The sequence below is a fragment of the Martes martes genome (genome assembly GCF_963455335.1).
Source record: "Martes martes genome assembly, chromosome: 16".
Lineage (NCBI taxonomy): Eukaryota > Metazoa > Chordata > Mammalia > Carnivora > Mustelidae > Martes > Martes martes.
The window spans coordinates 63565409-63591440 of record NC_137904.1 but is presented as its reverse complement, the minus strand read 5'-3'; the positions used below and the strand labels follow the sequence as shown (position 1 = coordinate 63591440).

The 26032-nt window shown below is 64.1% G+C and overlaps 1 protein-coding gene across 4 annotated transcripts in view; it reads right to left on the bottom strand.

Moving 5' to 3' along the window:
* Positions 1-26032, bottom strand: part of BAIAP2 (BAR/IMD domain containing adaptor protein 2) — a 63345-nt gene that overhangs the window by 32307 nt on the left and 5006 nt on the right. For all 4 annotated transcript variants that reach the window (XM_080826018.1, XM_080826020.1, XM_080826019.1 and 1 more), the window contains exons 2-3: positions 15304-15379; positions 12744-12830 (exon numbers count right to left, since the gene is read on the bottom strand). In XM_080826018.1, the coding sequence (XP_080682144.1) occupies positions 12744-12830; positions 15304-15379 (163 nt within the window). The remainder of the gene's footprint in view (positions 1-12743; positions 12831-15303; positions 15380-26032) is intronic.

The window sequence follows — 26032 nt, the reverse complement described above, 5'->3', positions numbered from 1 at the left end:
TCTGGATCTACACGGCCCTCCCACGCCTTCACGACACTGACATTTGTGAAGATTCAGGCTGGCTTTTTGCTTTTTTTCTTTCCCTTTTTTTTTTTTTTTGCAGAAGATACGACGTGTTCTTAAAATCTTCAAATGACAAGAAGCTGAGAGGGAGCGGGAATCTGGCGAAAACACCGGTGCGGGGGGGCGCGGGGCTGGGGGCTCGCTAGCACGCAGGCTGGCGTCCTCCTGAGAGCCCCCCCCCAGAGCCACTCTGCAGGTGCCTAACCCCCAAGAAGCGAGGACGGCATTTTAGCAGGGTGTGAGGGAACGCCCCGTTGAGGCTTAAACAAGGACCCATTTTTGCCAGCGCCACGCAGGCCTGAGGACACCAGCTTGGGGACAGCTCCAACGAAGGGGGCCCGAGGCCTGAGCTGACCCCACTGGACAGGTGAGCAGCCTCATGCGGAGGAGCGGCCGCCGAAGGCCAGGGCTGGGTGCGCCCGCCAGAGAGCCCCGAGCTTCCCCCCACAAGGACAGGTGTCGAAAACCCGATGAATCCGAGAAACGGAGAGGAAGTGGGGACTCCATGGGGAGGCGGCCGGGCAGGGCGGTGTCTTTCTTTCCGTTCTGGTTAGGGTCCAGGATAAGATCAGTCTCGCGTGTACGAAGCAGTGACTCAGCACTTCCAGACGTGAGCCGGGGCCGTCCGGACAAGCGCCCTCCGAGTCCCCGTCACCACCTCCCCCACCCCGTGTAGTAGCCGTCAGCGAGCTCCCCGCAGGGAGTCTGTTTCCCGACTTGTCTCTTTTTCTCCTTTGCTCGTTTGTTTTGTTTCTTAAATGCCCCGTGAGTGAGATCACGTGGTGTGTTCTCCGACTGACGCCTCCCGCTCAGCGCGACACCCTCCAGCTCTGTCCCTGTCGTCACAAATGGCTGGGCCTCACCTTTCTCATGGCCGCGTAACATTCCGTCGTGCACAGATACGCTTCCCGCCCCCACCAGCGACGCATGCCTGCGCTGCCACCGTGGCTCGGCACAGGCCTTGCCCCAGGGACAGGGCCAGGCACACGCTTGCCTCTGCGACCGCCAGCGACAGCACAGGACCTGGATGCAGCACCCTCCATGCACACCCTCCCCCTAAGCAGGAGGATGACGGTGCTTGAAGCACTTACGGAACAGGCAAGATGGAGGGAAAGACCCCACTGGGGGCCAGCGTTCGGTCCCCGTGGGGCCAGGTCTGTGCCCGTGGCTGGGCCACTACACACTTGTGCGCTACGGGTGGGTACCATGGGTGGCCCCTTCCCTCCTGCCCCTGACACCCCTCATCCCCAGTGACAAAGTCAGGGCCAGGAGGGGTCTTCCCTGCCACGCCCTGCCGCCTGTGTCCTTCCCATGGCAGGAAGTCCTCGCTCGTCTGACTCTGGCTGTCACAACAGCATAGGGCCCTGCGGACAAGAGGGGCTGGGCATGGGGTCGGGGGAGCCCCGGGGAACCGAAGCCACAAGGAAGGAGGGATCTTCAGTAGTGCTACAAATGGGTGGAGAGTGACAAGGCCAGGCGCCTGGCCCACCAGCCCTCGGGAAGACCAGCATTCTCAGACCACGAGGGGGCTCCCAGGCCTGGGAGGAGACATGGGCCACCTGCCAAGGCCCCCACCCCAACCCCAAGTGGCCATATGCCTCCCTCCCGGGGGCAGCCACGCCCCAGCCGAGCCAGACGTGACCCCACGGCAGAGGCAGGAAGGGCCCCGGGCTGCAGGCGCTGCTCTTGAAGGCCGAAGGTCCCCAAGGCCTGGGTGGGCAGAATGCCTGCGCCGTCACACCTCGGAGGCTCGTGCCTCTTGGCACTGAGGCCACACGGACCAGCACAGGGCGCGGGGGAAGCATGATAGACCCCAGGAACCTAGGGGCCACTAAGCATGGTTAGAGAGGGGTGCTCTCATCTAGAGCCTCTGGCCAGGCCAGGGCCGCCCTGGGCCTCGCTTGGGGAGCCTGAGGCCAGGGAGGGGAGAGGGCGTGGAGCCTGTGAGCCCACAGGTGGGAGCCCTCGGGACAAGGGTATGTTGTTCATCGGTCAGGCGGGGGGGGGGGGGGGGGAATCCTGTGATCCAGCTGCGCTCTCCGGGGCTGGGATGCAGAGTCTGGGGAGCGAGGGCCACGGCAGCCGTAGGCCCGCCGGGACCCCAACCCCGCCTGGGCCCCACCACCAGCCCCCGAGAAGCAGAGCTGGGACCGAAGCAGCTATGAATCTGCGACCATGGGACGGTGTGTGTGCTCCGTTGGGGCAGGGGGCGTCTGCTGACTGTCTCTGCCTCCCTCTGGGACAACCCCATGCCAGAAGGGTCCTCAGAGCCCCACATGGTGCCAGAGGGTACTAGGGAGGAGCGTGACCTCTGTCCGGTGACTCCACCTCCAGCCTGGTCTTCCCAGAGCTGGACGGACCTGGTGGAGGGACCTGGTGGAGGGACACACTGTCACTACTCCCTGCAGTCTCGAGTGTCCACCAAGGACACCGAAAGCTCATGTCTCTGGTATGTCATTTCAGGAGGGGCTCCGAGCCAAGGGGTCAGCTGCTCACACTTGGCAGGGAACATACACCACCTTCTGGAGCCTTCTGGAGCCTTCTGGAGCAAATATCCATAATGCTCAATTATTCCGGGGGTTTCCAGAGCAGAAGGCGGCTCCGAGAGCTAATTAGCATATGCCCGAACAAGACACAAATACAGAGCTCTCGTCCGGGGAGGACAGGCAGCAGAGAGCCTGAGGGGGCCCTACACTGTGAGGCCACCAGGACGGGACAGAGAATTCCGACAGTGCCAAAGGGACCCTGCCTACCCTCACCCCCGGACCCGTGGCCAACACCACCCTCTCCACCGGCCTCGAGCCACCAGCTCCTCCCTGGGAGAAGCGGCTTCTTCGCCCGCTCACAAAAAAGGAAGAAAACAGTTGGTGGGGGGGAGGGGGAGGGCAAGAGAAAAATCGATGGCTGTGTTGCCATGGCGATGACAGCAGACGGCCGCCCTCCCCAGCGCAGGCTTCTGAGGCACAGCGAGACGGCGCAGCCCCTTCCAACACCTTCCAACAGTCGACGCCTGGGTGTGGGGCCTCCGGGCAGGGGCAGAGGCGAAGCCGACCCACGCGGCCCCTCCAGCCGACCTCGGCCCCTCCAGCCGACCTCGGCCCCTCCAGCCGACGGGCTGCAGGTCAGGTCCTGGGCGGGCGTCGGCCCCACCTGCAGTCCGATCAGATCTCAGGATCTCAGCGCTCTGAGGCCTCCACAGGTGTGTCCTATGGGGGTCCCCAGGCCATCTGTCCAGGATGGCAGAGGGGCGGCCTCACAGGCACAAGCCGGGGCGGGAGGAGTGGAGGCGTGAACTCGTGACCGCGCACAGGGGTGGGCAGGGGGCTTGGTGGGCCTCCAAATCCATTCTCTTCTCCCCGCAGACCCCACGGCATGGACACAGGAAGACATCTGCAGCCACTGCGAGGTGGCTGAGGGGACAGCGCCCACACAGCCTCCCCCCGCCACCGCATGTGTCCAGTGGGGCTCACCTCCAGCAGGCTCGCCGCCTGCCAGTCTCGTCTTGCACCCTGCCTGGTGTGACGCGCCAGGAGACGCGCGGTGTGAACACAGCGGAGAGTTTTGGCCTATGGTTCCCCCCAAAGCAGACACAGGTGGCCAAGGTCACCTGGGAGACGGAACCGACACCAGGTCACAGGAGGCCACCTAGACCTCGTCAGGACAGGACAGAGCAAGGCCAGAAGGGCTCAGACATCCCCAGTGGTCACCCAGAGCCCCTGCTGTGAGCCCCTCATGGGGTCCCACCGAGGACCCTCGTCCGTGGGTGACAGCGGCTCTCCACGAGCCTGCCTGTCACGCTACCTCGCTAACTGCCCAGGCAGGTATCGGCTCTCCAGACAGCTGCTTCTCAAGCACTGACTTGCTGGAGCTCACGCAAGACACAGACGGACAAAGGCGACCCGCAGAGGACTGGGCATCCATACGCCAAGTCGCCATGGTCAGGATGTCACAGTTCCTGACATGGCCGCCCTCTGCCAACGCCAGGGACTCCAGGCACCCACACCCCCCAGGGCTGGCACCCCAGGGGAGGGGTGGAGACCTGCCTCCCAGGCTCCCGACCCAGCACCTGCACCAGCCCTCGGGCCACCCCCTGCGGAGAGGAGCTCCGCCCCAGTGAGAAAGCTAGGGAGCTGCTCTCCTCGTCAGACGCTCTCGGGGGGCGGTGAGCCACACCCAGCTCAGCACACGCGCTCTACAGCGCCTAGCCTGGGGGGGCACGTGGTGGGGTCATGGGACAAGGTCAGGGGGCCAGACCGGCTGTCATGGGAGAGCGCTGGGCGCCGGGGTCCAGGGCTGGCCCGGGCATGCCGCTGCAGGGAGGGGTTTATGAGGCCTCCGCGAGCTTCCCGCGGCATGCCAAGACCTGGGACGGGTCCCACGCTCCCTGGCAGGGCAGGAACGAGCTGACAGCAGAGGCCCCAGGCCAGGTCCTCACAGACCCCGCCCAGCCCCTGTCACCCCAGAAAACGGGCTCAGGACAGAACTATGGCTGAAGACCCCTCTTCGCCCCTTCCAAGCAGGAACCCCGGTAACTAGGCAAGAGGACCCTGGGTCCCCAGCCTGTCCTCAGGAGGAGACCCAGCCACGGACTGCTGTGCCCCATTGTCATTCCTGCCCCAGAGGAGACCCCTGGATGCCAAGGGCCGAAGAAACGTGCTGGAAGACCTCTCCTGCTCTCACCGAAGCCCCTGCTGACAAAACAGGAATCCGATTAGGACCTTTACTAACGTCTCCTGGCAGAGGCTCAGTCTAGCCCCTAATACTCTCACCAGGGTGGGCTAATAAGCTGGTACCCTGGAGGCCCCCAGGAGGAAAGCAGGTTGCCTGAGCCCAGGGGACCCTGAGAATGGACCCCCCCCCACACACCCAAGACCACGCCAGCCCCAAGGCCTGGGCTGCCAAGCAGGACGGAGGGAACACAGCCCAAGACAGCAAGGCCCTTCCACCAGCTCCCAGGCTGGCTTCGACCCTTCTCATCCACACAAAGCTGAGCAGGAGGACAAAGTCCGTGAGTCCACAAAGGGCTGTCCAGTAGCAAGCCCTGACAGGTCCCGGTGGCCCAGGAAGCCCAGAAGAGCGCGGTCCTGACCTCCGGGGTCTCTCGGCTGCTTCTGCCCCAGCCACTTCTTCATGGACCAGTGGAGGGGGCCTTGGTGTCACTAGCCGAGAAGGAGAGGGGAAGGCAGGGTCTAGGCATCATGGGGCCTAGGTGTGGGTGATACAGGGCCTCTGAGCCAGGCCCTAGGGACTTGAAATCACTCGCACAGCGTGGATCTGACTTAGCCTCCAAATGGCAGATTCCTACCGTTGGGGTCCGACAGCAGGGGCCACAGCAGACCAACTGCGGTAGGGTGTCTGACGGGGAGGCGGGGGACACATGAGAGCTCCTTGGCCAGGTGGTCAGCTCCTGTGGTCAGCTCTGCCAGACACAGACTGGGCACGGGAGGGGTGATGCAGCCAGACCACCTCTCGGCCTCATGAGAGCAGGCAGGCAGCCTCGGGTCCCATCCAGAACCACGTCTGCCTTCAGGGGCCCTCTAGCCACCACTGCAAGGTCCCTGGGGTCACACTGCCAAGGGCACGCCCTTGTGCGCCCCTGCATCCCAGCCACACCTTGCTCAGGCCAGCGGTCCCTCTGAGAGGCCGAGTTTGAGAAAACCCAGCTCTGCGTGTAGAACCGGGAAGACGTGCCTAAATCCCACAGGGGTTCCCCACGGGTGGCACGGGAACGCCGGCCTGGGTTCTTCACTTGGGGAACCACAGGTGGAGGGTGGCCGAGGGCCAGGCAGTGCTCAGGCCGCGCCTTCCTTAATGCAGTGACTCAGGGGCCAAAGCAGGCAGGTTTCAGGCCGCCTCCCAGCAGAAGCGCCCTGCTGCAGGGCCGCACCCCACACGCAGCTCCGGCGCTCCCAGGGCCGGCCGACGGTGGCCCTGCAGGCACACACGTGCCCCATACCACGAACAGCGGCCACTTCAAAGGCAGAGGACAAACACGAAAGGGCTGTTCGTACAGATAAGGCAGCCGGAGCAGGCCGTGGATGGGACCAGGTGGGCCGGGCGGGAGCGTGACCCCGTGTGGGGGATACGGGGGCTCAATGCAGGTTCCGCCGCACAGCTCTTTAAACAGCGCTGCCTTCGTGAAAACTCCACAACCCTCCAGACTTCCCTGCAGAGACAGGAGGCCGAATGGTGGGCGATGTGACCCCCTCTGCCGCCTGAGTGATTCCAGCACCGAAAGCCCGAGTCCCTTCACACGTGTGCCGGGAACCCCCTCCTGCTCCCTCCCTGGGTTCTGCCTGCTCCGTGCACACAGTCGCCCTGCCGACAAGAGCCCAGGCTGTAGCTGCAGGCCTCATCCAGCGGGCAGGACGCGCTGTGGTACGCGGCACCCTGGGAGACCACAGATGGCAGGAGCCTCGCCCGCGCAAGGGCCCAGAGCAGCGGCTGGCCCCCCTGGGAGCAGAGCACCCCCGGGAGCCAACACTGGGGAAAACAGTGCGTGCGACGGCACAGACTGGAGCTGGAGCCCGAGGGCCCAGGAGCCAAACCTCCGTGCCCGGGGAGGGACTCACCCAGCCACGGCTGCCCGTGCCTGTGGCACACAGAGAGCAGAGCCAGAGCAGAACGGAGGTATTGTCAGGGGCCGAGGGAGACGGGCAGCGGCCCAGAAGAGACGGCGGCAGGAGCTCTTTCCACTCTTCTTCCAGCTTCTCCCTGAACTGAAATGTCCAATCGCTTGAACCTTTAAGGAGTGCAGAGCGTGGAGGAACCCCGGCCGCCGCAGCAGGTCCTCCCTGGCTCGGCCCGCCACAGGGCAGGTGCTCCAGCCTCCTTCAGGACGAAGAGAACCTGACCTGCTCCCCCCACGGGAGCCTTCTAGAAACATCTGCAACCCTGTGCATGCTCCCATATCAGGCTGATGGTGTTTCTGACTGCTCATGGTCTGGACGGATCAGGAAGAGGCCCGAGCACAGGGCCTCCTGCCCACCCTCCAAGGGACTCAGACGGAGGGAGTCACGGGTGGAAGGGCCGCAGCCACTCTGAGATCTGGCGAGTCCCCCCACCCCGCCCCCCGCAGGGCCCTGGGACAGGCACGTGGTCGGGGTGCCCTCCTTGGAGCCACAGGCTGGGGATTGGCCTGGAGCCTCGGACCCTGGCCAGCATGCCCATTGCCGGAGCCACCAGGGAGCCCGGCCCCAGCAAGCACAGAGCCCACAGGGAGCCGAGCAGAGCGGGGCCTTGGAAGAGCCGCCCTGAGCACGCAGATCAGAGGCTGGTGCGCTCTGTAATTACCCCGCGGCGGGCGGGGGGCACACGGGAGGCGAGCCTCAGCAGGGCCGGGAAGGCAGAGAGGCCTGAGAGCCGCAGGCAGCTGCACACGGTCGAGTGTGGGCGGTGCCGGCGAGGGGGTTCGAGGCGCTGCGAGAAGCTTCTGAAGGCGGCCGTCCCCACACTCCCTGATGAAGCTGCCGGCGGTCTCAGAGCAAAGGCCTGCTGGCCTTGCTGCAGGGGGCAGGCCCGAGTGAAGCAGAGAGCGGTGCCCCCCATGAGCCCTGGAGCTGGGGGCACGGAGACCGGTGGGACCAAAGGCAGAGCGGCCAGCCGCCTACCGTGCGGGGAGATGGGCAGAGTCTAGGCAGCCCCAGCCCGGGAGCACAAAGGCCGCCGCGGGGCCAGGCTCGCGCTCAGAAGTGGGAAACACGCTGTGGGAGGCTCTCCACTCCCACAACCTTGGGGTCTAACTCGAGGAGCGCATGCTGCTCGAGACCCTCCCTCTGGGCGGAAAGGGCACTGGGCTCCGCAGGGGGGTGGGGGGGTGCAGTGTCCTGCCGCAGTCTGATGAGGGTCTGCACACGTCACCCTAACAGGGGACTGGAGCAGTCAGAACACAAAAGAGAGTGGGACCAGGGTCTCCCACCCTCCAGCCCCCAGGAGGGAGCACACCTGAGACCCAGGTGGGAAGTCGGCAGCCAGAGGGCAGGTGAGGCCCCACCGAGCCCCGCGGCAAGATCCTGCTTCTGAAAACGACCTCAGGTCAGAGAGCCCTCCTTCCCGGTGCCTGGGCCAGCCCCCCACCCACACACTCCCCCCCGGAGGCCGGCTCACTCTCAGCAGGACTCCCAGCTCCCCACTCCCGTCCTGGGGGGGAGGCTGCGGCAGGAAACGATCAGAAACAGCATGTCCACGGCGCCACAGATGGGAAGGGTGGCAGGAAGCCGAACTCTAGCCCAGACAGAGGGACAGAGAAAGTTACCATGTTGAGACAGGGTTCAGCTGCTCAGGACGGTGGAACTGCACGACGTGTCATCGGCACACTCGCATCACACCCGCAGCCGCAGAAAGCCACGACCACGGGAAAAACTAACAGGCCCTTTGTCCCGGGAGCAGGGAGGGGCATGCCTTGTCGGCTCGCTAATCAGCACGGGGGGACTCTGGAGACTGGAATGTGACACGGAACCCACACTCATCATCAAGGGACAAGTGTGCTCTCTCCCTGCAGCACACGCGCGCACACGGGGTCCCGGGCCGGACAGAACAGCCCGCCAGAGAGCCGAGATGCAAGACCATCCGGGAACCCATGCGGGCCCCTCACTTGGGTCCTGACCAGCCTGCAGATGGGGAGGGGAGGGGAGCCCACACTGATGCCCCTGGCAAACCACTAAGGGAACCGAACATGGAGGGACCGGGACAAATCATGTCCTCGGTGGGTGACCTCAACACCTGAAACTCCAATGACGCTGTTGCGTGGGCACAGTGGCCAAAACGTGCCACCGAACCCCAACCTGTCCACACAGCCAAGAGCAAAGCATCCCAAATGTGAAATTTCCACCAGGGCCTCAAGGCGGTGGGCAAAGCAAGAGGCTCAGAAGGGCCCAGAAGACCTCGTCTCTCTCAGCAGGTCACTGTGTGGGACAAGTTCAGGCCGGGCGTCCCCCTGGGCGGCATCATCTGTCCCTGGTACATGGGCACCTTGGATGCCCCAAATTATGACAAAGTGAAAACAAATGCCTCTTGGTGTCTGAGAAGTGAGGCTAGTGCACCCTCACCCCAACTCCCGAGCCGGGCCGGCCAAGCGGGCCAGTAGCTGCGGTGTCTGGGCCAGGGGTCAGGGTGGCGGCGGGGGCGGGGGGTCCTGTCCACACAAATGTGGCATGAGAGCATGAGCAGGGAACGTGGCTGCCCGAGCCACACTCAGAGGGGAGCCCTGCCAAGACCCACAGAAGCCTCCTGAGCCGGGCGCAAGCCCACGCGCTCACTCCCGTCCCCGAGGGTGACGGCACTTCCGCAGGGAGCACCCGGGGCTGCCCGCCCCGCACCCAGCGCCATGTCTGAGGCGGCCTAGCAGGGCAGCACCACGGAAGTCACCGTGGGGCCGGGCTCCGCACTGCGGTCCCGTGGACACAGTCGTTCAGAGCAGCAAAGCCCACCCAGAATAACCCAATAGCCGACGGAGAGAACACAGAAACGTGGCGTTCCCGGTGTGTTCGTGGAACGTTCCACGGCAGCCAGCAAGGGCACTCGCTGCAGGGCACAGGCTCTGGGCAGCCCCAGAAAGCACAGACCCACCCTCCCATGGCTCCGCTGCCCTCCCTTGCTCCAGACGGTGCTTACTCCTGCCAGAACGCCTCGCTCGTGCCCCCCCGCACTCGTGCGTGCGTCCCTTGCTCCTGTCCTCTGCACCCGGGTTGCAGCTCAACACCCGGCTCTGGTCAGCCCACCCGTGGCCCTGGAGGCACCCTCCCCACAACATACACACAGGCACAGAGTTGGAAGATCTGCAACACCTCAGGAACAAAGATCCCCAATGCTTCCAGGAGGAGAAACACAGAACACTCACCCAAAACTGAAACCCCGCATCGGAGAAATCAGCAGCCCAACGCTGGGGCCCAGAGGACAGTGGGTGGTGTCCCCAAGCCCGAGGCAGGACAGCATCCCGTCTACGGTTCTAAGTCAGCCAAGCCTTCGGCCAAGTAAAGATGCGGCGGCAGACCCATGAGGGCTCAGGTGCTTTCCTACATACGCGCCCAGGATCCCCCAACTGAGGGAGAAACGGGACCAGAGCACGCGGTCCCGGGGCCGGAAAAGGGACTCCAGGTGGACGGGGGGCGGGGCACGGGCGGGGGGTGCTGGGGAAGTGCCCCCGAGGGGGAGGCAGCAGCTGCACTAGCCAGGACCGTGGCCGAGGGTCTGGGAACGAATCAGTAGAAGCAAACCGAGAACCAAGAAAACAGCAAAGACGGAAGTTATAACAACAGTCACAATAGCGATAAAAATCCACACACACAAAAAATCAATTAACCAGACTTCCCTGAAAACAAACGCATTTGTTCTCCCAAAAACAACTCCAGAACTGAAAAGTGAACGACACTGGGAGAAACCATCTGGGAGCCCCGCACCTCCACCCCGGGACAAAACCCACCCAGAGGAGGACGGGAGCACAGACCCAGCCGAGGACGAGAAGCAAGCGCGGGGAGAGACGCTCACCATCGCGCTGGTTCACCAGCAGGATGCAAATTTGGAAATGCCCAAACTGGAAACAGCCCAGACGTCGCTCAGCAGAAGGCAGAACAAGCCAGCGCCTCCATCCAGCGGGAAGCCCTTGGCGCCAAGGCGCGAGGGGCCGCTGGCACGCGCAGGAACGTGAATGACTTTCACGATAATTCTGCGGATAGAAGCAGCCAGACCCAGAACAGACCACGGCACACGCCCCGCAGTTCCACCGCTAACTTCCTGTGCGGAAAGAAGCCGGACTCCAGGGTCACGACGGGTCACTGCCCGATGTCCGGAGCCGCTGAACACGCAGAGGAGGACAGCGGATGAGCGGCTTCCAGGGGCTGGGAGGGAGGGAAACGGGAGGGGGGAGGGCCACTGGGGTTGGGGGTCCTCCGACTGGAGTGGGTGATGGGCGAGCTTTGGAACCAGATGCCAGTGAGCAGCCCCGAACTGCGGCGCCTCAGAGAACGGGAGAACTGGCTGACCCGGGGAGCCCCGTGTTTGTTGCCAGAGCGCGTGGTGAGAGGACACAGGTCCGTCTGCCTGACACCTGACGCACGCAGAGGACACTCCCGTCCAGTGCTGGGCCTCCACGTGAGCCTCAGGGGAGAGTCCGAACACTCAGGAAAGCAAACTGGAAACTCCCTGATTCCAGCTGGAGATGGGCCGAGCTCCTGGAGCAGTGAGGGGCCGTCCCTGCCCTGGCGAGCTCCCTGCCTCGCCACCTGGCTCTGCGGCACAAGGCCGCCCCTGCCCACTGGGCCCCGCCACCAGGAAGCTCTGGGACCTGAGGGTGGTTCCACACACGCCCACCTTCCTCCTGGGGCCACAGAGATATGCGTTTTCCCGTGGGCAGACCCTTGGCCTTCTGTGAGTGCGACCACATGGCCCACGTGTGACCCACGTAGCCACAACTTACCCCATGATCAAATGCCCTTCTCGCAGACAGGAGCCCATGTGCAAACTCACGTGGGTCATGCGCAACGCCAGCTCCCCTCCGAAGGGGTCAGGGGCCTAGTCCGTGGCCGCCAGAGCTGCAGCCAGGATGCCCAGGAGGCGCGGGCAGGCCCACAGGTGGCCTCTGAGCCTGAGTGTCCCCCATGTCACCGGTGAGGCCACACCTGCATGCCTCGGGCCCCCCGCGTCCTCCCGTGTCTGCCAGGGGCAGATCAGCCCCGTGTCCGTTGTCCGTGGAGGCCAGATGGCTTCCCTCCACGGCTAGAGAGCAGCACAGCCTCTCAGATGCTGGAGGAAGGCCTGCCCGGCACCCACGCAAGCAGAGCCCACCCACAGTGCGGGGTCCGGTGCCGGTCACGCGTTCCACCCGGCAGGTTGCCCCTGGCCCCGTGAGTCTCCACAGCTGCGGCAGTGTCTTCACTGGACACGTGGCCTGGGTCTGCCAGGGAACGGGGCCGGCTGGGCCTCCGTGTCCCCAAACAAGGCAAAGCCAGAGGCCCCTGCCAAGTGCCACGGCGGAGAGGCCCCATGTGTGGCAGCGGACGGTGTGAAAGGCCACAAGGGCCGTGCGGGCGCCGAGGGAGGGAGATGGCCTGCTCCGCCCGCGGACAGCCTGGTGCCCCACATCTGCGGGCACACCCAGGGCCTCTGGGCACGTGAGGGACGCTCTCCCCACTTCATTCTTGCGCCCGTGTTAGGAGAGACATGAGCTCACAGCACAAAGTCTGCAAAACAGTGAAAGTACAGAGAGAATGACCCATGCCAGGAGATGCCCCTGCTACATTGCTGGGCCTTTTCCTCAGTTTACCACATGATGCGCACACACAAAACCGGGTCACCCCATGTGATGGGTTGGCGTCCCATGTCCCTATTACACCAGGTATGCTCCCCGTGACCTCAGTCCTCCTCCTACGGGGCGCTCCATACCAGCCACATGGATCTGCCCGGGTCCTCACCCCACGCTGTGCTCCTCGGGGGGACTGACCCACCGCGTGCGCCCTGAGCACCCTGGAGCTGCCCCGCGCACTCCACCTGCGGCCAGGCACACACCTCACAGCCTTTGCCAGCTGTGAGGGTCACGGTTCTTTCAGAAAAGCTTCTTGTTTGACAAGGAGAACGTGCTCCCCAGTGGAAGCAGGACCAGGCATGGGACAGGACCCCAGTCCTGCCCAGGCATAGGTGACGGCCTGGCCCCCATCTGGGGGTCTCTGCCGCATCAGAGGACTCACCGAGCTCCTTGGAGCCCTGGCTCTCGCTGGCTAGCTCGCCCATCTTCACGAGCGCATCGAAATAGCCTTTGGCAGCGTAGGTCACACCTGAGAGAGGAGAGAAGAGTCAGTGCCCTTCCTGTGGATGGACAAGACCCTCAGCACCCACGCTGAGCTCACGGTGCGTGCCAGTCCCCTGAGCCCCGCGGCCCTTCCGCCTGGGCTGAGCGCACCCCGTTTCTCATTGGCGTTCTCCTCTCGTTGGAACCGTTAGACCTGCTGCTCTAAGAACGTGGTGCCCAGCCAGGCCCAGAGCTACTCAGGTCAACTGCTGGGTGCCGTCGTCAGCCCCCCGGATTGGGTGAGAGGTGGCAGGGCCCACCAAGGACATGTCACGAGACCACACCCAGCTGGGCAGGACAGGCAGGAAGCTGTGCACACGGAGACCCCCAGCCAGCCGGGGGCAGACAGCGCCCCTCACCTCTCCAAGCTGAGGCCACACTGCGGGCCCACCGCACACTGCACGGCGACTGTGGCCACCCGGGACGTGCCCCTGGCGCCCAAGGAAGATCCCAGTGCCCGCCGACCCCGCGCAGGGGCCTGCCCGCCCTGCAGGCTGGGGGAGGACAGGGTGCTGGGAGCAGCGCCAGCCGTGGGTGGCCACCCTCTTGTTTGCTCCCTCTGGAGCCTGGCCGGGGCGTCTAACTGGGCACACCATCGCATCTTATCTAGGTGGCTTCCCCCGAAGTACGTGCCCAGGAGCACGCCCTCGGCAGCCCCATGGCTGGACCACGTCTGCTGCTGGGAGAGAAGGGCTCCTCAAAGCTGATCAGAGAAAAGCCAAGCCCGGCACGAGGCGGGCATAGGGGAGGCCAAGTGCAGCTGAGGGAACGGTGGCAATGTGTCTGGCTGAACTCGGTGCCGAAGGCCAGTCTGGAAAAACGGGCAGTGGGGGAGCCCTGATTCTCCGTACCCGGCCCCTGGAGAGTCTCACAGGGGTCCCCAGTGGGTGCAGAAAGGCCCAGAAGGAAACCTGGCCTCACATCAAAGGGCAGGGTGTGGCCATGACCGGGACTGGCTGGGAGTGAGATGACGTCCCCCCACAAGGCGGCCAGGTGAGGCTGCGAAGAGTCCTACAGAGGGCGGCTCCGGAAGGGGAGCCCCGTCAGCCACGTGCAAGGCCCCGCATGCTGGTGCCCAGAAGTCCGCCCCAGCCAGGAAGAGAGGAAGGCCCAGTCCGGCTCCACGGGCACCGCGAGGGGCTTTGCTCGCAGCACCCGAGGCCCCAGCTCTGCCCTCCTGCCCCTTCCCTCTGCCGCCGGCCTGCAGACTGGGCGCCTGTCCTGCATGCAGCGTGTTTTGGCGCAGCAGACCTGACAGGACGTTTACCCGCAGGCTGGGCCGGCTCTCAACTCCTGGCAGGCACAGAGGTGGCCACCAGAGCCTGGGACCTGCCATCGTCGCTAAGACCCTACAGGCCAGGTTTCAGCTTGAGGCAGGGACAGAACCTCGAGGCGAGCAGCTGGGCCTCCTTCCTTGCTCCTGGAGCAGTGTCCTGTGCGCGGGGCTGCGGGGCGGAGGGAGGGCAGCTCGGGAGAGCCGCGGGGTGCAGAACAGTGTGTGCCCCGAAACCAGAAGACCGTGCAAGGCCCCGCCCCTCCACGCCCACACGGAACCGGGTAGACGGCCAGGGGCTGCCAGTCAGTGCCATCCACCTGCACACAGCAGGAACCCAGGAACCCTGCCCCACACTCCTGGCGTGATCTGTGTGTGACATCAAGGCCACTCTCCTTCAAAAGGGTCAGTGAGCAGCAGCCTCGCGTGAGAGGAAGGACCAGGGCTCTGCTGGAAGCCTATGTCACGGACCGGCACACAACTGGAGACCCTCCCTGCCCCAAGACGGGGCCAGTGGGCAGGACCGTGGCCAGACACCTCCAGCTGCAGACCAGCAAGGCCGCTGTCCAGGAACCCAGTTCCACTGGCTGCTCTATCCCCAGGTGACCACAGAGACTGCCCAGCCCTCTCCTCGCCATCCCCAACCCGAAGTCCCACCCAACCACGTCCCCACAGGGCCGTGCACACCCCAGGACAGCTGTCAGACGCTGGTGTACGCTCTGCACAAACAGCCTCCCTGCTCGGGGGAGCGGCTCTGCTGACAAGGATGTCACAGTTAGAGCGACAGCCTGACACCCACCCTGGAGAGACACTGGGCAGGGGAACCTGAGAAGCGGGCGTCCCTGACCACAGCGTGACTCGGCCGGCCCCCGCTGGGCTGGAAGGGCCCAGACCCACCTGCAGCACGTGCTGGCACCAATGTCCCCTCCCCAAGCGAGGGCCCTGAGTCCCGGGTCTCCGTGAATGGTACGGGCCCCAAGCCCTACGCCCAGTCCCGCAGACGAAGGTTCTGAGGACAGACATCCACAACCACCATCTTTAGGTGGTGGGCTGACGCCGAGCCCAGCCCCCAGGACTGCACACTGGGTACAGACTCCGGGGCTCAGAGGCCTCCAAGGGGCGGCCCCCACCCTCCCTCCTCCCAACGCATCCAGCCCCCTGAGCTGCTCCCACCCCGCGGCCTCACCCGCCAGGGCCTTCTCGTAGTTCTTCCCCATGGCAATGAAGTTCCGGAGACTGGGGTTGAACTGCTCCATGATGGTCTGCGAAAAGCAAGAAAAGAAAGGCCGTGAGTGACCCCGGTGCCCTGGGGGCCCCAGGAGCGTCCCAACAGCGGGAGAAAACCCACAGGTGGAGACCACGAAGCCCCAGCCAGGCTTCTGGAGTACAGACCCCAGGCCTGCCCTCGGGCAGACCCCCACCCACCCAAGCCTTGGGTGTCACCTCCGCCCGGTGGGGACAAGGACGTGGCACTGTGCTGGGCTTCTGCAGATCAAACAAGCCACCACGGAGCACAGGCCATGGGGCCCGGCGGGCAGTCGGCACACAGAAGGGCTGCTGCTGGGGCGCCGCTCCCGTCTACAGGGGCTGAGTCAGCCGAGCAAACCCTCCTGCTGGGCACACGCGGCGCCGCCCAGCACCCCTCCCCCGGAAGTCTTCACTCTGACACATCAACTACTGAGCGTCAGCTCTGATTAGATGGACCCACAGCCTGATCTGCAAACCCCCGCGGTGACTGACCCGGCGGGCCGGGTCTTTTGCCCGACGGACTGCACTTCTTCGCGGGAAGGAGCTAGATTTCCACCACCAAGGCCAAATCAAGGTTTTCATCACAAGGCACAAACACAGGTGCCCCAACGCCAGCAGAAGGCGACTTCCACGGGCGGCAGGCACTGCCCGCCGAGAGCCAGCCCAGCCAGCAAGGACACTGCACGGAACCTGCAAAGAAGACCCGTCTCGGCCACATGCTGTGTGCTCAGGTCCACGATGACAACGGGCACGTGTCCGAACTTTCCTGAGGATGGGCGAGAGGAGGCGCCCCGGAGGGGAAACGCCCCGCCCTGCCCCGGCCACGGGGCCCCAGAGGCTTCTCTGTGACCTGAGGCGGGCGCCCTCACCCCCTAGTCCCCACCTGTGCGCAGCTCCAGCCCCAGTCACACCAGTTCTGGCCCCTCCTTGCCCTCAGCCCGTGGGAAGGGCTCTGGCGCTGCCGCCTGCCCACCCTGGGGTGCAGCACAGAGGGACGCAGCCTCGCGCTCACAGGGGATGAGGCCCTGCAGAGCTCCCACCCACTCACAGACGGGGCTGGGCCGAGGCTGATAGAGGGTGCCCATGTGGCTCTACGCCATGTGGGGAACAAGGGAAGGAAACAGGGTGGGTGTGCCTTCCCGTCTGGACACAGCCAAGGGAAGGGCACCTGCTACATGCAGCCCCAGCACTGAGGGGTGCAGGGGGGCCCAGCAGTGTCCCTGCCACAGTCCCATCCCTGTGCAGCCGGCCGCCGGAGTGCAAAGGCCCACCCATACCACACAGCAGGCAGAAGCACCCTGCGCGGGCAGAGAGCATGACAGCGGGCCACGGGCTCCCACAGGCAGGAAAGCAGGGCAGTGGGGCGACTGGGGGTACCAGGGACGGCAGAACAGCAGGTGAGCCGAAAGGTGGGTGAGGAGGTGGGAACGGCCAGCCCACCACCCCACAGCCTCACCGCCTGCGTGCAGAAGGCCCTGCTTTCCGGGCTGGATGGGAAGCCGAGGGAGGGTCTAAGCCATGCAGTCCAACGACCTTCCAAAGGGAGACTCTTGCCGAGGGTCCCAACAGATGCGGGGACCCCCCCGGAGCTGCTCTGGGATCTAAGAAGCGGGGCCCTTGGGAGAAGGGGCCGGGCCCACGCGTCCCACGGATGTGGCACCGTGATGTGGGGACAAATGGAGCATGTGGGGGGCCAGATGGGGGGAGGCAGGCGAGATGCAGGTGGCTGGGTTGGGGACCCAGGAATCTAGATGTGCCAAATCCAGGGAGGGCCTGGGAGGAGGAATTGGGACGCCCTAACAGGCAGTAAGGTCGGGCAGACAGGGAGAATTCCGAGCGGGAAGCTGGGTTTGGGGGGTGGTCACCATCCGGGGGTGAACGCAGGGCCTGTGGGAGCTCAAGCTGCCTGCAGACCTGGGGGCAGAGAAGGGCTCGTGATTCACACGGAGCTGTCCTTTCTCCTCCTCTTTCTTTTTTTTTGAAAATTTTTATTTATTCGTGAGAGAAAGAGACAGAAACAGAGGGAACGCAGCAGGGGGAGCAGCAGGGGAGAGGGAGAAGCAGACTCCCCCGCTGAGCAGGGAGCCCGACGTGGGGCTTGATCCCAGGACCCTGGGACCATGAACTGAGCCAAAGGCACCCCGTGTGTCTGGTCTGGAAAGGAGTCAGGGTGCGGTAGGGCCCGGAGTCCGGTGTTCTTGGCGTCTGCAGGGTTGCAGAGCTGCAGGGGTGCGGGGGTGCAGGAGACCTTGTGCTCGTGTGTGTGCACGCTAGTCCACATGTGCACAGAGTTTCAGCACAAAGCATGTTTCTCACTGTGGGGCTGGGCCCAGGTGTGAGCCACTGCCCTAGCGGGTGCTGGTGCCAAAACACGCTGCCTTCTCAGGACTGCGGCCCCCCGGCTCCCGGGTAGCACCCCCAGCCTCCCGGCCAGAACAGGACACTCTGCCCAAGCTCATCCTTCGAGCCCCATTACCATCCTGAGCAACAGCAGGAAACAGGCCAGGAGCCACCCAGGCCGAGCGAGGGGATCGCCGTGGCAGCCCGCCCACACCCTCCCAACGACACAGGGACAGCCGCCAGGTTTCGCTCCCTCAGCACGGCAGCTGAGCTCATGCGTCAGGAATGCAGGAGTGAGCGGGCAGGGCAGGGTGGGCGCAGGCCGCCTGGGCAGGGCAGGTGGCCGGGACACCAGGTCTGGTCACACAGTGGCCGCTCTCTCACCCAGAGGCGGAACTGTCTCTGCTCCCCGCCCCCCCCCCCACCAGCCGCGTGCTGCTCTGTGCGGGGTCCACTCCCTGGTCTCCTACAGAAGCAGTCAGCCACCTGCCTCCCAGGCACTGACGTCCTTGAACCCTGGCAGTCAGAGGCCTGGCACGGGGCTCCTCTGACCTCCCTGCACAGCCCACGGCCGTGAGCGCCCTCTCCACCCACCCCACCACTGGCTCCGCTAACCAGGCCCCCAGCAGGGCCCCAGGCCCCCAGAGAGGAAGGGTTCCACCAGTTATCAACGCAGAGGAGGAGGGCTCCGCGGCCTGTCCCTGGCCACCCTGTACTGTTTCCCAGAGGAGAAGGGATGTTGCTATCTTTCCATGAGCTCTGCACGGAGCAAGCTGAGACCGGAACACCCACACCCTCCAGCAGGGGTCTGTGCGCTTGGAGAGGGGAAGGGGCTGCTTCTCCCTGTGGGTACCCTGCCCAGGCCACTCAACAGGAGCAAGGTCAGGCGCAGCCTCCTGTCCCGCGGCCTCCTGTCCCGCATGCCCCCGGCCTCACGCTCGTCCTGACACACAGGGCCCCAGAGCGCCACGGCGCACAGAGACGCGCCACCACCCCACGCTCCAGGGCCATGTTCCCCAAGCCAGGCCACCACCCCACAACGTGAGCTGTGACCAGCTCTACCCCTCGTGCTGTCTACACCGATGAGAGCCGCATGCCGAGCTCAGCTCTGCCGCCGCACCTGGACGCTGTGTGTGTGTCCCCCTGGCAGCTTTCGTGGGCTAAGAATTAGCCCGCGGACCGTGAACAACAGAGCAGACGGCGCTCACTCACACGGGGGTTTTTTCCAAAGGACACACGACAGCACCATAAGCATATTTTCTCTAATGATTCTCTTTTTTTTCTTCAAGATTTTACTTATCTCGGAGAAAGAGGAGGAACGCAGGCACATGTGCACGTGTGAGCGGTGGGAGGGACAGCGGGAGAGACGCTCCGGCAGACGGCCCACCGAGCCCGGAGCCGGACACAGAGCTCAATCCCGGGATTCTGAGATCGTGACCTGAGCCAAAACCAGGAATCAGATGCTCAACTGACCGAGCCATCCAGGCACCCCTCTAATGACCTCCTCCAATAAGGTTTCTCTTCTCCAACGAACTCCGCCGTAAGAACGTAGCATACGACACTCACGACACACACAACGTGTTAACTGACTGTTCACGTGATCAGTAACGCTTCTGGCCAACGCTGGCCTGTTGCCGGTTAGAGGCACAGGTTACATGCAGATCTCCGACGGGGAGGGGCTCGGCGGCCCGGCCTCCACGTCGCTCGAGTCTCACCTGCAAACTTTACCCTCAGTCACTTTGCTCACTCATTGGTTCGTTCAGCATCTATTACCAATGCCTGGGGTACCAGGAGGGCTGCTGGGAGATCTGCCCAGGGCGCCTGGGCGCCCCCCAAAATACACACTGAGAAAGAGTTAGAGGAGGTGTCTCTGCCCGACACACTCACAAGCTCACAAGAGCCGGGCAGTCACCCTCCTGCCGGGACACCCCAGTGCCGGATGCCCCAGCCACGCCCGGAATCTAAGCGGACCTCTACGCGGGGGTGCCCCCGAGGACCCCAGCCACACTTTTCTCTAAGAGCACCAGGGAGGGGACGAGCACCCCTGCCCAGGTGGCTGTTGGTAGGACCCCAGCATGCTGGGAGCCCGGGGAGCCTTCCTGCCTGGGCGCTCTGGGATGGTCCCCAGGCATTTCGATTTCCTCTGCAGCCGCGGGGCTGCCCAGCCAGTGAGGAGACGGGCAGTGAGACACCTGGTCTCCACCTTCGGGGGTGAGGAGACGGGCCAACACGCTTCCAGAAAGGCGCTCTGGCGAGGGGCTCTGGGCCCGCCTGTTCCCGGGCGCGCGACCGGCCGCGCCGCTCGCTCCCTTGGGAATTCTGTTCACGCCCCAGCCCGGCTCTGAGGCACGGCCCCCTCCAACACCTTCCCCGCCAGGCAGTCACAAAGAGCGAAGTTCCTCTGCTGACAGGGCAAGTGACATGCCTCTGCTTCCCCTCCGGCCCCTCCCACGCGGCGAGGTCAGTCGGGGTGGGTGCACTGGCCGGTGTCCTGAGCACACGGGCGTGCGGTGTGAGGCCGGGCCAGGCTTCCTTTCCCTCGGCACCTGGAGGAACTCCTCTAGGGGACAAGGTGGCGCTGGGACCCCGGCTGGCCTCTAAGCCCTGCCACCCCGCACCCTCACCCCACCGATCCGGGGGTGCCTCCACCCCATTTTACAGATGGACAGAGGGAGGCCTGGGGAGGTCAAGGACCTGCCCACTAGTTCCGGGCGGACCCAGATGGCCACACTGGGTCCAAGCTCACCCTTCACCGCACACGGGCCTCACCTCTGTCCCGCCGGCTGGAGCGGGTGCCATCCGACCAGCCCGCCGGCTCTGGGCTGCCTCAGGATCCCCCTCCAGCGATACCAGAACGAGGCAAGGGCCAAGGTGACGGGCATCTGCTCCATGACCCCTACCGGAGGGCTGAAGCCCGGGTGCCCACCCCTTCGCTTACCCAGGACGCACAGCCTCCCGCGGGGGAGGGGCCAGTGCCTGGCCTCATGCCCCACCTCTGCGACTGCACGGTAAGCGGGCACTAGCTCTGGGGCCCGCTGTCCAGGAGCTGCCCGGGGTGGGGGCGGCCATCCTCCAAGGGAGGTCTGCCCGCCGCAGCCCCCATGAAGAGCATTGACTCCCTGGGGCCCTGGGGGAGGGCAAGGGGACGGGGGTGGGCGGCGGGGGAGGACCACCAGGCTAAGTCAGGAAAGCCTGGCTTCTCGGGGCAGCTCTGGACGACTCCCACCTGGGGGCAGGGGCAGGTGGAAGGTTTTATCCCCCTTGAAAACTAGGAACAGCTATCCTGACGGCCCTTCCCGAAGGAATAAAACCAACGTGGGGCATTCAGGGAGTGTGTGGGGAGGGGGCCTTCCTGGAGGAGGCGAATTCTGAGTTGGGCCTCACTGGGTTAGAGCCAGAGGAAAGGTAAGACCGTGTTCACACTTGCTCAGAAAAGAACTGGATGCAGTGAAGCTTCCAGAACAAAACAGCCACCACGGTGATGCTGGGAGAGTGAAGGCCAGCAGAGAACGTAGAAAATGCCCCCCAAGGAGCAGGGACAAACTGGCAGCACCCAACACACACACGTTACCCTTTCACAGCATCAGCCCCCCCCATTCCCTCCACGGGACTCAGGTCACAACTCCCTGCCACGGGCACACAAGGCCTCAGCCCCACAGCCTCCCACAGAGATGAGGGCCCCATGGGGGCACGGGGAGGCCGACCTGGCCGCAGACCCCAAGGAGGGAGCGTTTAGAAGCAAGGAAACGAGACACCGGACTATTCCAGAATACAGACGCTGCGGTTCCTGCCCACCCCCCGCCCCGGGAGGCGGCAGCTGCGGGACCCCAGGGAAGGGAGACCGAGCTGCTGCCCTGCACTGAGGTGATATTTCGTGCCCCATCAGCTTACAGTCAAGTGACAATTCGTGTCTCTGGCCTGGCACCTGGTGGGGTTGGGGGCCCTGAGGCCCCAGGAGCAGGGAAGGCCGGAGCCACTGGCAGAGCAACTCAGGGACAAGGGACAGACGTCTGGCTGTCTCTGGAATCCTGGCTCCCTGCAGGGAGGGGGGACAGCCCGCACAGGAGTGAGGAGCCACCCAAGGGGCCAGGCCGCCGGCTACCCCGCTCCCCTCTCCGCAGCCTCAGAGGGCCGTCGTCTCCTTAGGCCTGGACACCGGACACACCATGCAGCAGGGTCCAGACACGGCCCCTAACAGCCTGGCCACCCCTCTCCTGTCTAGGAGACACACTCCGTCCACGCTGACTTCAGGGGGGCACGGCCCCTCCTGGCTCCCACCGCAGACACCTTCCAGCGGCTGGCCACCTGCCCCTGACTGCTGGGCCCATCCCCAACCACTGGGCCCCACACCAGGGGACCTGTGTACTTAGGTCACTTCCTATCCACGCCTGGCACCGAGCTGAAGCCTGTGTTGCCTGCCCGCGGCTTTCAGGATAAAATTGCAGTGTGCTCCTGTGGACGTCTTAGTGTCGCCATGACCCGAGACTGGCTGTGTGACTGAGGCTGGAGAGAAACCATCCTGGCCCCAAACCCGAGCAGCCTGGAAACCTGTCCCTCCGATTCAGCAACGGAGCGCCCAGGACCCCCCGCCAACTGTACCAGCCCCCTGCTCCTCGGGGGGCCCCCCAGTGCCACACCGGGTGCTAAAGGCTGACTCAGTCCCCTAAAAATGCATGTGCTGAAGTCCCAGCCCCCAGCACCCCAGAACGTGACTGTACTTGGAAAGACAGTCTTGACAGAACTAATTAGGCTGAATGAGGTCATCAGGGTGGGCTGTGTTCCAGTCTCACTAGCGTCCTTCTAAGAAGGGATCAGGACACAGACATACACAGAGGCACAACCCTGGGGGGACTCGGGCAGAAGGTGGCCGTTGGCCAGCCCAGGAGAGAGGCCTTGGGAGAACCAGCCCTGCCCATGCCTTCTCAGACTCTAGGCCCCCACCGCCATCACAAATCAACGTCTCATGGAAGCCACTGCCTACAGTGCAGTGTCACGGTGGCCGGAGCACCCAGATCACCCAGAGACACTGGGCCAACCCCCAGTCACCATGTGAATGCCCAATGTTGACAACACAACTAAGTGTGGTTCCTGCTTGCCCAGTTAGAACGTTCCACTGACCCGTCCCTGCCCCTGCTGAGGCTCTGACCTGAGTCTCACAGGGCTGGGCGCCCCGCTGGATGAAAAATTACCCATGAACAAGCAGAAAAGCAGCCTCAGAAGGCTCTGGAACAGCCCCTCCGGCCCCCCACTGCCCTCACGTTCTACAGGACGGGCGGCCCGAAGGCTGTCACACTGACAGGAACACAGGCCACCGGGCACCCAGGAAGTCAGACAGCAGCACGGATGCCTCTGCCTGGACCTTCCTGCCCGGCCGCTGCCCTTCCCCTCTCTGGAAGCCAGTGACGGCAACCACCGCACACCCAACACGTTCTCCGTGCTTGGAAGTCTCCTACGGGCCTGTTCTGTCACTGGCAAGAAAACGGCCACGCAGAGGCTGAAAACTTGCCTCAAGCCTGCGGGACCCCGAATGGAAAGACAGACGGCCCCAGGCTTTAGCAGGCCTGGTTCCAGCCCGGGCTCAGCCACGGGCCCGCTGACGGCCTTGGAACACGCTGCTTCACCTCACTGGGGCTCCCCCGCCAGGTGGGGAACAGCCAGGACCCCCCTCGAGAAGCAGGCTGAGGGATAAAGGAGGTCACGTGCGCAGCTCTCGGCGTGGTGCGTGGCCCGTGGCCATCGAGGCTCCTCATGATCACCAGCAGGCTGGGAAGCCCAGGTGGCCCACGGCCGGAGCTCGGTCTGCCCCCGACCCCCGAGGCAGAGCCAGACAGAGAGCACGTGACACAGCCCACTCTGCAGCCCCCCCCCCCCTCGCCCAGGACTCCTGCTGCTGGCCTGACCACAGCCCCTGGCCGAGAGGTGCCCGCCAGCCACCCTAGCCCGGGGCCAGCAAGGCCCTGGATTCCCAAGGGCAAGATGGCCACGGCTGGAGCGCAACTGGTCCCTGGACTGGAAAGGACATGGCTTCTGTGGGTGGGCAGCAGGGACTGAAGGGGGGACAGACAACAGGCCTTTTCGGCCAGACAGCATCTCCCAGGGCAGGGCCTGACCAGCCCAGTGGGCTCAGGGGGCAGCGGAGGACCCATGTCATCTCCCCTCAGGCAAGGAGACTTCTGGCTCTGCCACAAGCCTTCCACTTCTTTTTCAGATTTTACTTATTTACTGGGGGTGGGGGGGAGAGGGAACACGAGGGACGGAGGAGAAGAGCCGAGGGAGAAGTGGACGCCCCACTGAGCAGGGAGCCTGACACAGGGCCTGATCCCGGACACTGAAATCACGACCTGAGCCAAAGGCAGTCCCTTAACTGACCGAGCCCCCACAGGCTCGAGAACCCCTTCTTTAAAGAGCCCCGCCAAAAGCAGGCCAGCCGTGACTGTGCGTGGTTCCCGGGCAAGGCACATGCCCTGTTGGACAGAGTTCCGGCTGCAGAACAGGGGCACCCCTCCTACACTCTCACACCATCCTCGTTCCCAACTCTGACAGCAAGACGTCAATTTTTTTTTTAAACATTTATTTAGGGGCACCTGGGTGGCTCAGTGGGTTAAGCCTCTGCCTTCGGCCCAGGTCACGGTCTCAGGGTCCTGGGATCGAGCTCCGCATCGGGCTCTCTGCTCAGCAAGGGGCTGCTTCCCTCTCTCTCTTTCTGCCTGCCTCTGCCTACTTGTGATCTCTCTCTCTGTCAAATGAATAAATAAATCTTTTATTTTTTTTAAAATTTTATTTATTTGTTTGACAATGATCACAAGCAGGCAGAGTGGCAGGCAGAGAGAGAGGAGGAAGCAGGCTCCCCGCCGAGCAGAGAGCCCGATGCGGGGCTCGATCCCAGGACCCTGAGACCGTGACCTGGGCCGAAGGCAGAGGCTTAACCCACTGAGCCACCCAGGTGCCCCAAGACATCAATTTCTTTCACAGGGTAGACACCTGTGACATCCCAGTGCGTCTCACGGTCTGCTACCCGTGTCTTCACCTGGCCCACGCCTCCCTGTGACTGTCCTTGGTGTGCTGGGCAGGGGCAAACCTGGACACCATGTCCGCAAACCATTAGCAGCTCAGAAGGAGCAGGGGTCCCGGCTGGTGCCTGAAGCCCTTCTTCGATGGAGAAACAAGAAAGGGCAGGAAAAACAGCGGGATGGGTGTCAAGGCCTGGAGAGCACTTCAGAGACTCGCTCAGGAAAACTGGCCACTGATTCCCAAAGGCCCAGGTGACAATGCTAGGGACACGGGGACACTGAGGGCTGGGAGCCGAAACAAAGCTCAAAAGAGCCAGACTCTGCATGCAAAGTGGTGTTAAAAAATCCGTACGAGCTTCCTTCACAGATACTTAATACGAGCTTTTCTAGGAATTATCAAAATGATTCTAAACACCCGTCCCTGTAAGTAGGAAATCAGTATCTCACACAGGAAGAAGCAAGGCCATTCTGGCCGGTGGTACTGTTTCCTCCTGGTGGCCAACACTGGCCCCCGCATCGCTCTGCTCGGGAGCGTGGGGCCCAGTGACCCGCGTCCAGACACCTCATGCGCTCTCCCCCGGGGTGCGCGGCAGCGCCCTCGGGAGGCTCGTCTCAGAGCAAAACACCTCAAGCCCGGTTCCGCCAGCCCCCAGATGGGCGCTGGAATGGGAAGGGGCACCTGCGGGGACCTGCGAGCGTCCTGGCCATCGTGCACCTGCAGAAGGACTGAGACTGCTGGGCCACAGAGCCAGGACACGGGACGGCCAGGCAAGCCTCCTCCCTGGCGGCCCGCGGAGCCTGACGGCCGGACAGGTTTCTGGGACAGATGGAGGCTCCTGCAGTATGAGCCTGGAGGAGGAGCTGCAGGCAGGAGAAGGATCCCGCAGACAGTGCGGGCACAGATCCCCTGGCCCCTGGCCCCAAGGTCACCTCTTAGAGACGGGCTTGGTCTGGCTCCAGGTCCCGCTTTCCCACCCCAGCTCTTCTCTTCACAGGCCCAAGTGTCCCCCCACTGTGAGGACCGACACCAAGGCCCCAGGATGCGACAGGGCCGGCCACTTCCTAGCCAACACCCAGCCTGACCGTGGGCCCCGGCAAAGAGGGACACAGACCTGCCACGGCCTCCAGAAGTTGAGTGGGACTGAGCCGCTGCCCCTGGAGCAGACAGCCAAGAGGGCAGACCCTGGCAGAGATGCTGACGGCCTTGCAAACACAAGCACCCCGAAAACCAGCTATTTATCCCAAGCAGGGTCTGAGGTCAAGGCTGGCTTTACTCCGCGGCAAGTCATGCGAAGACAAAACATTCTGCGCTTTAAG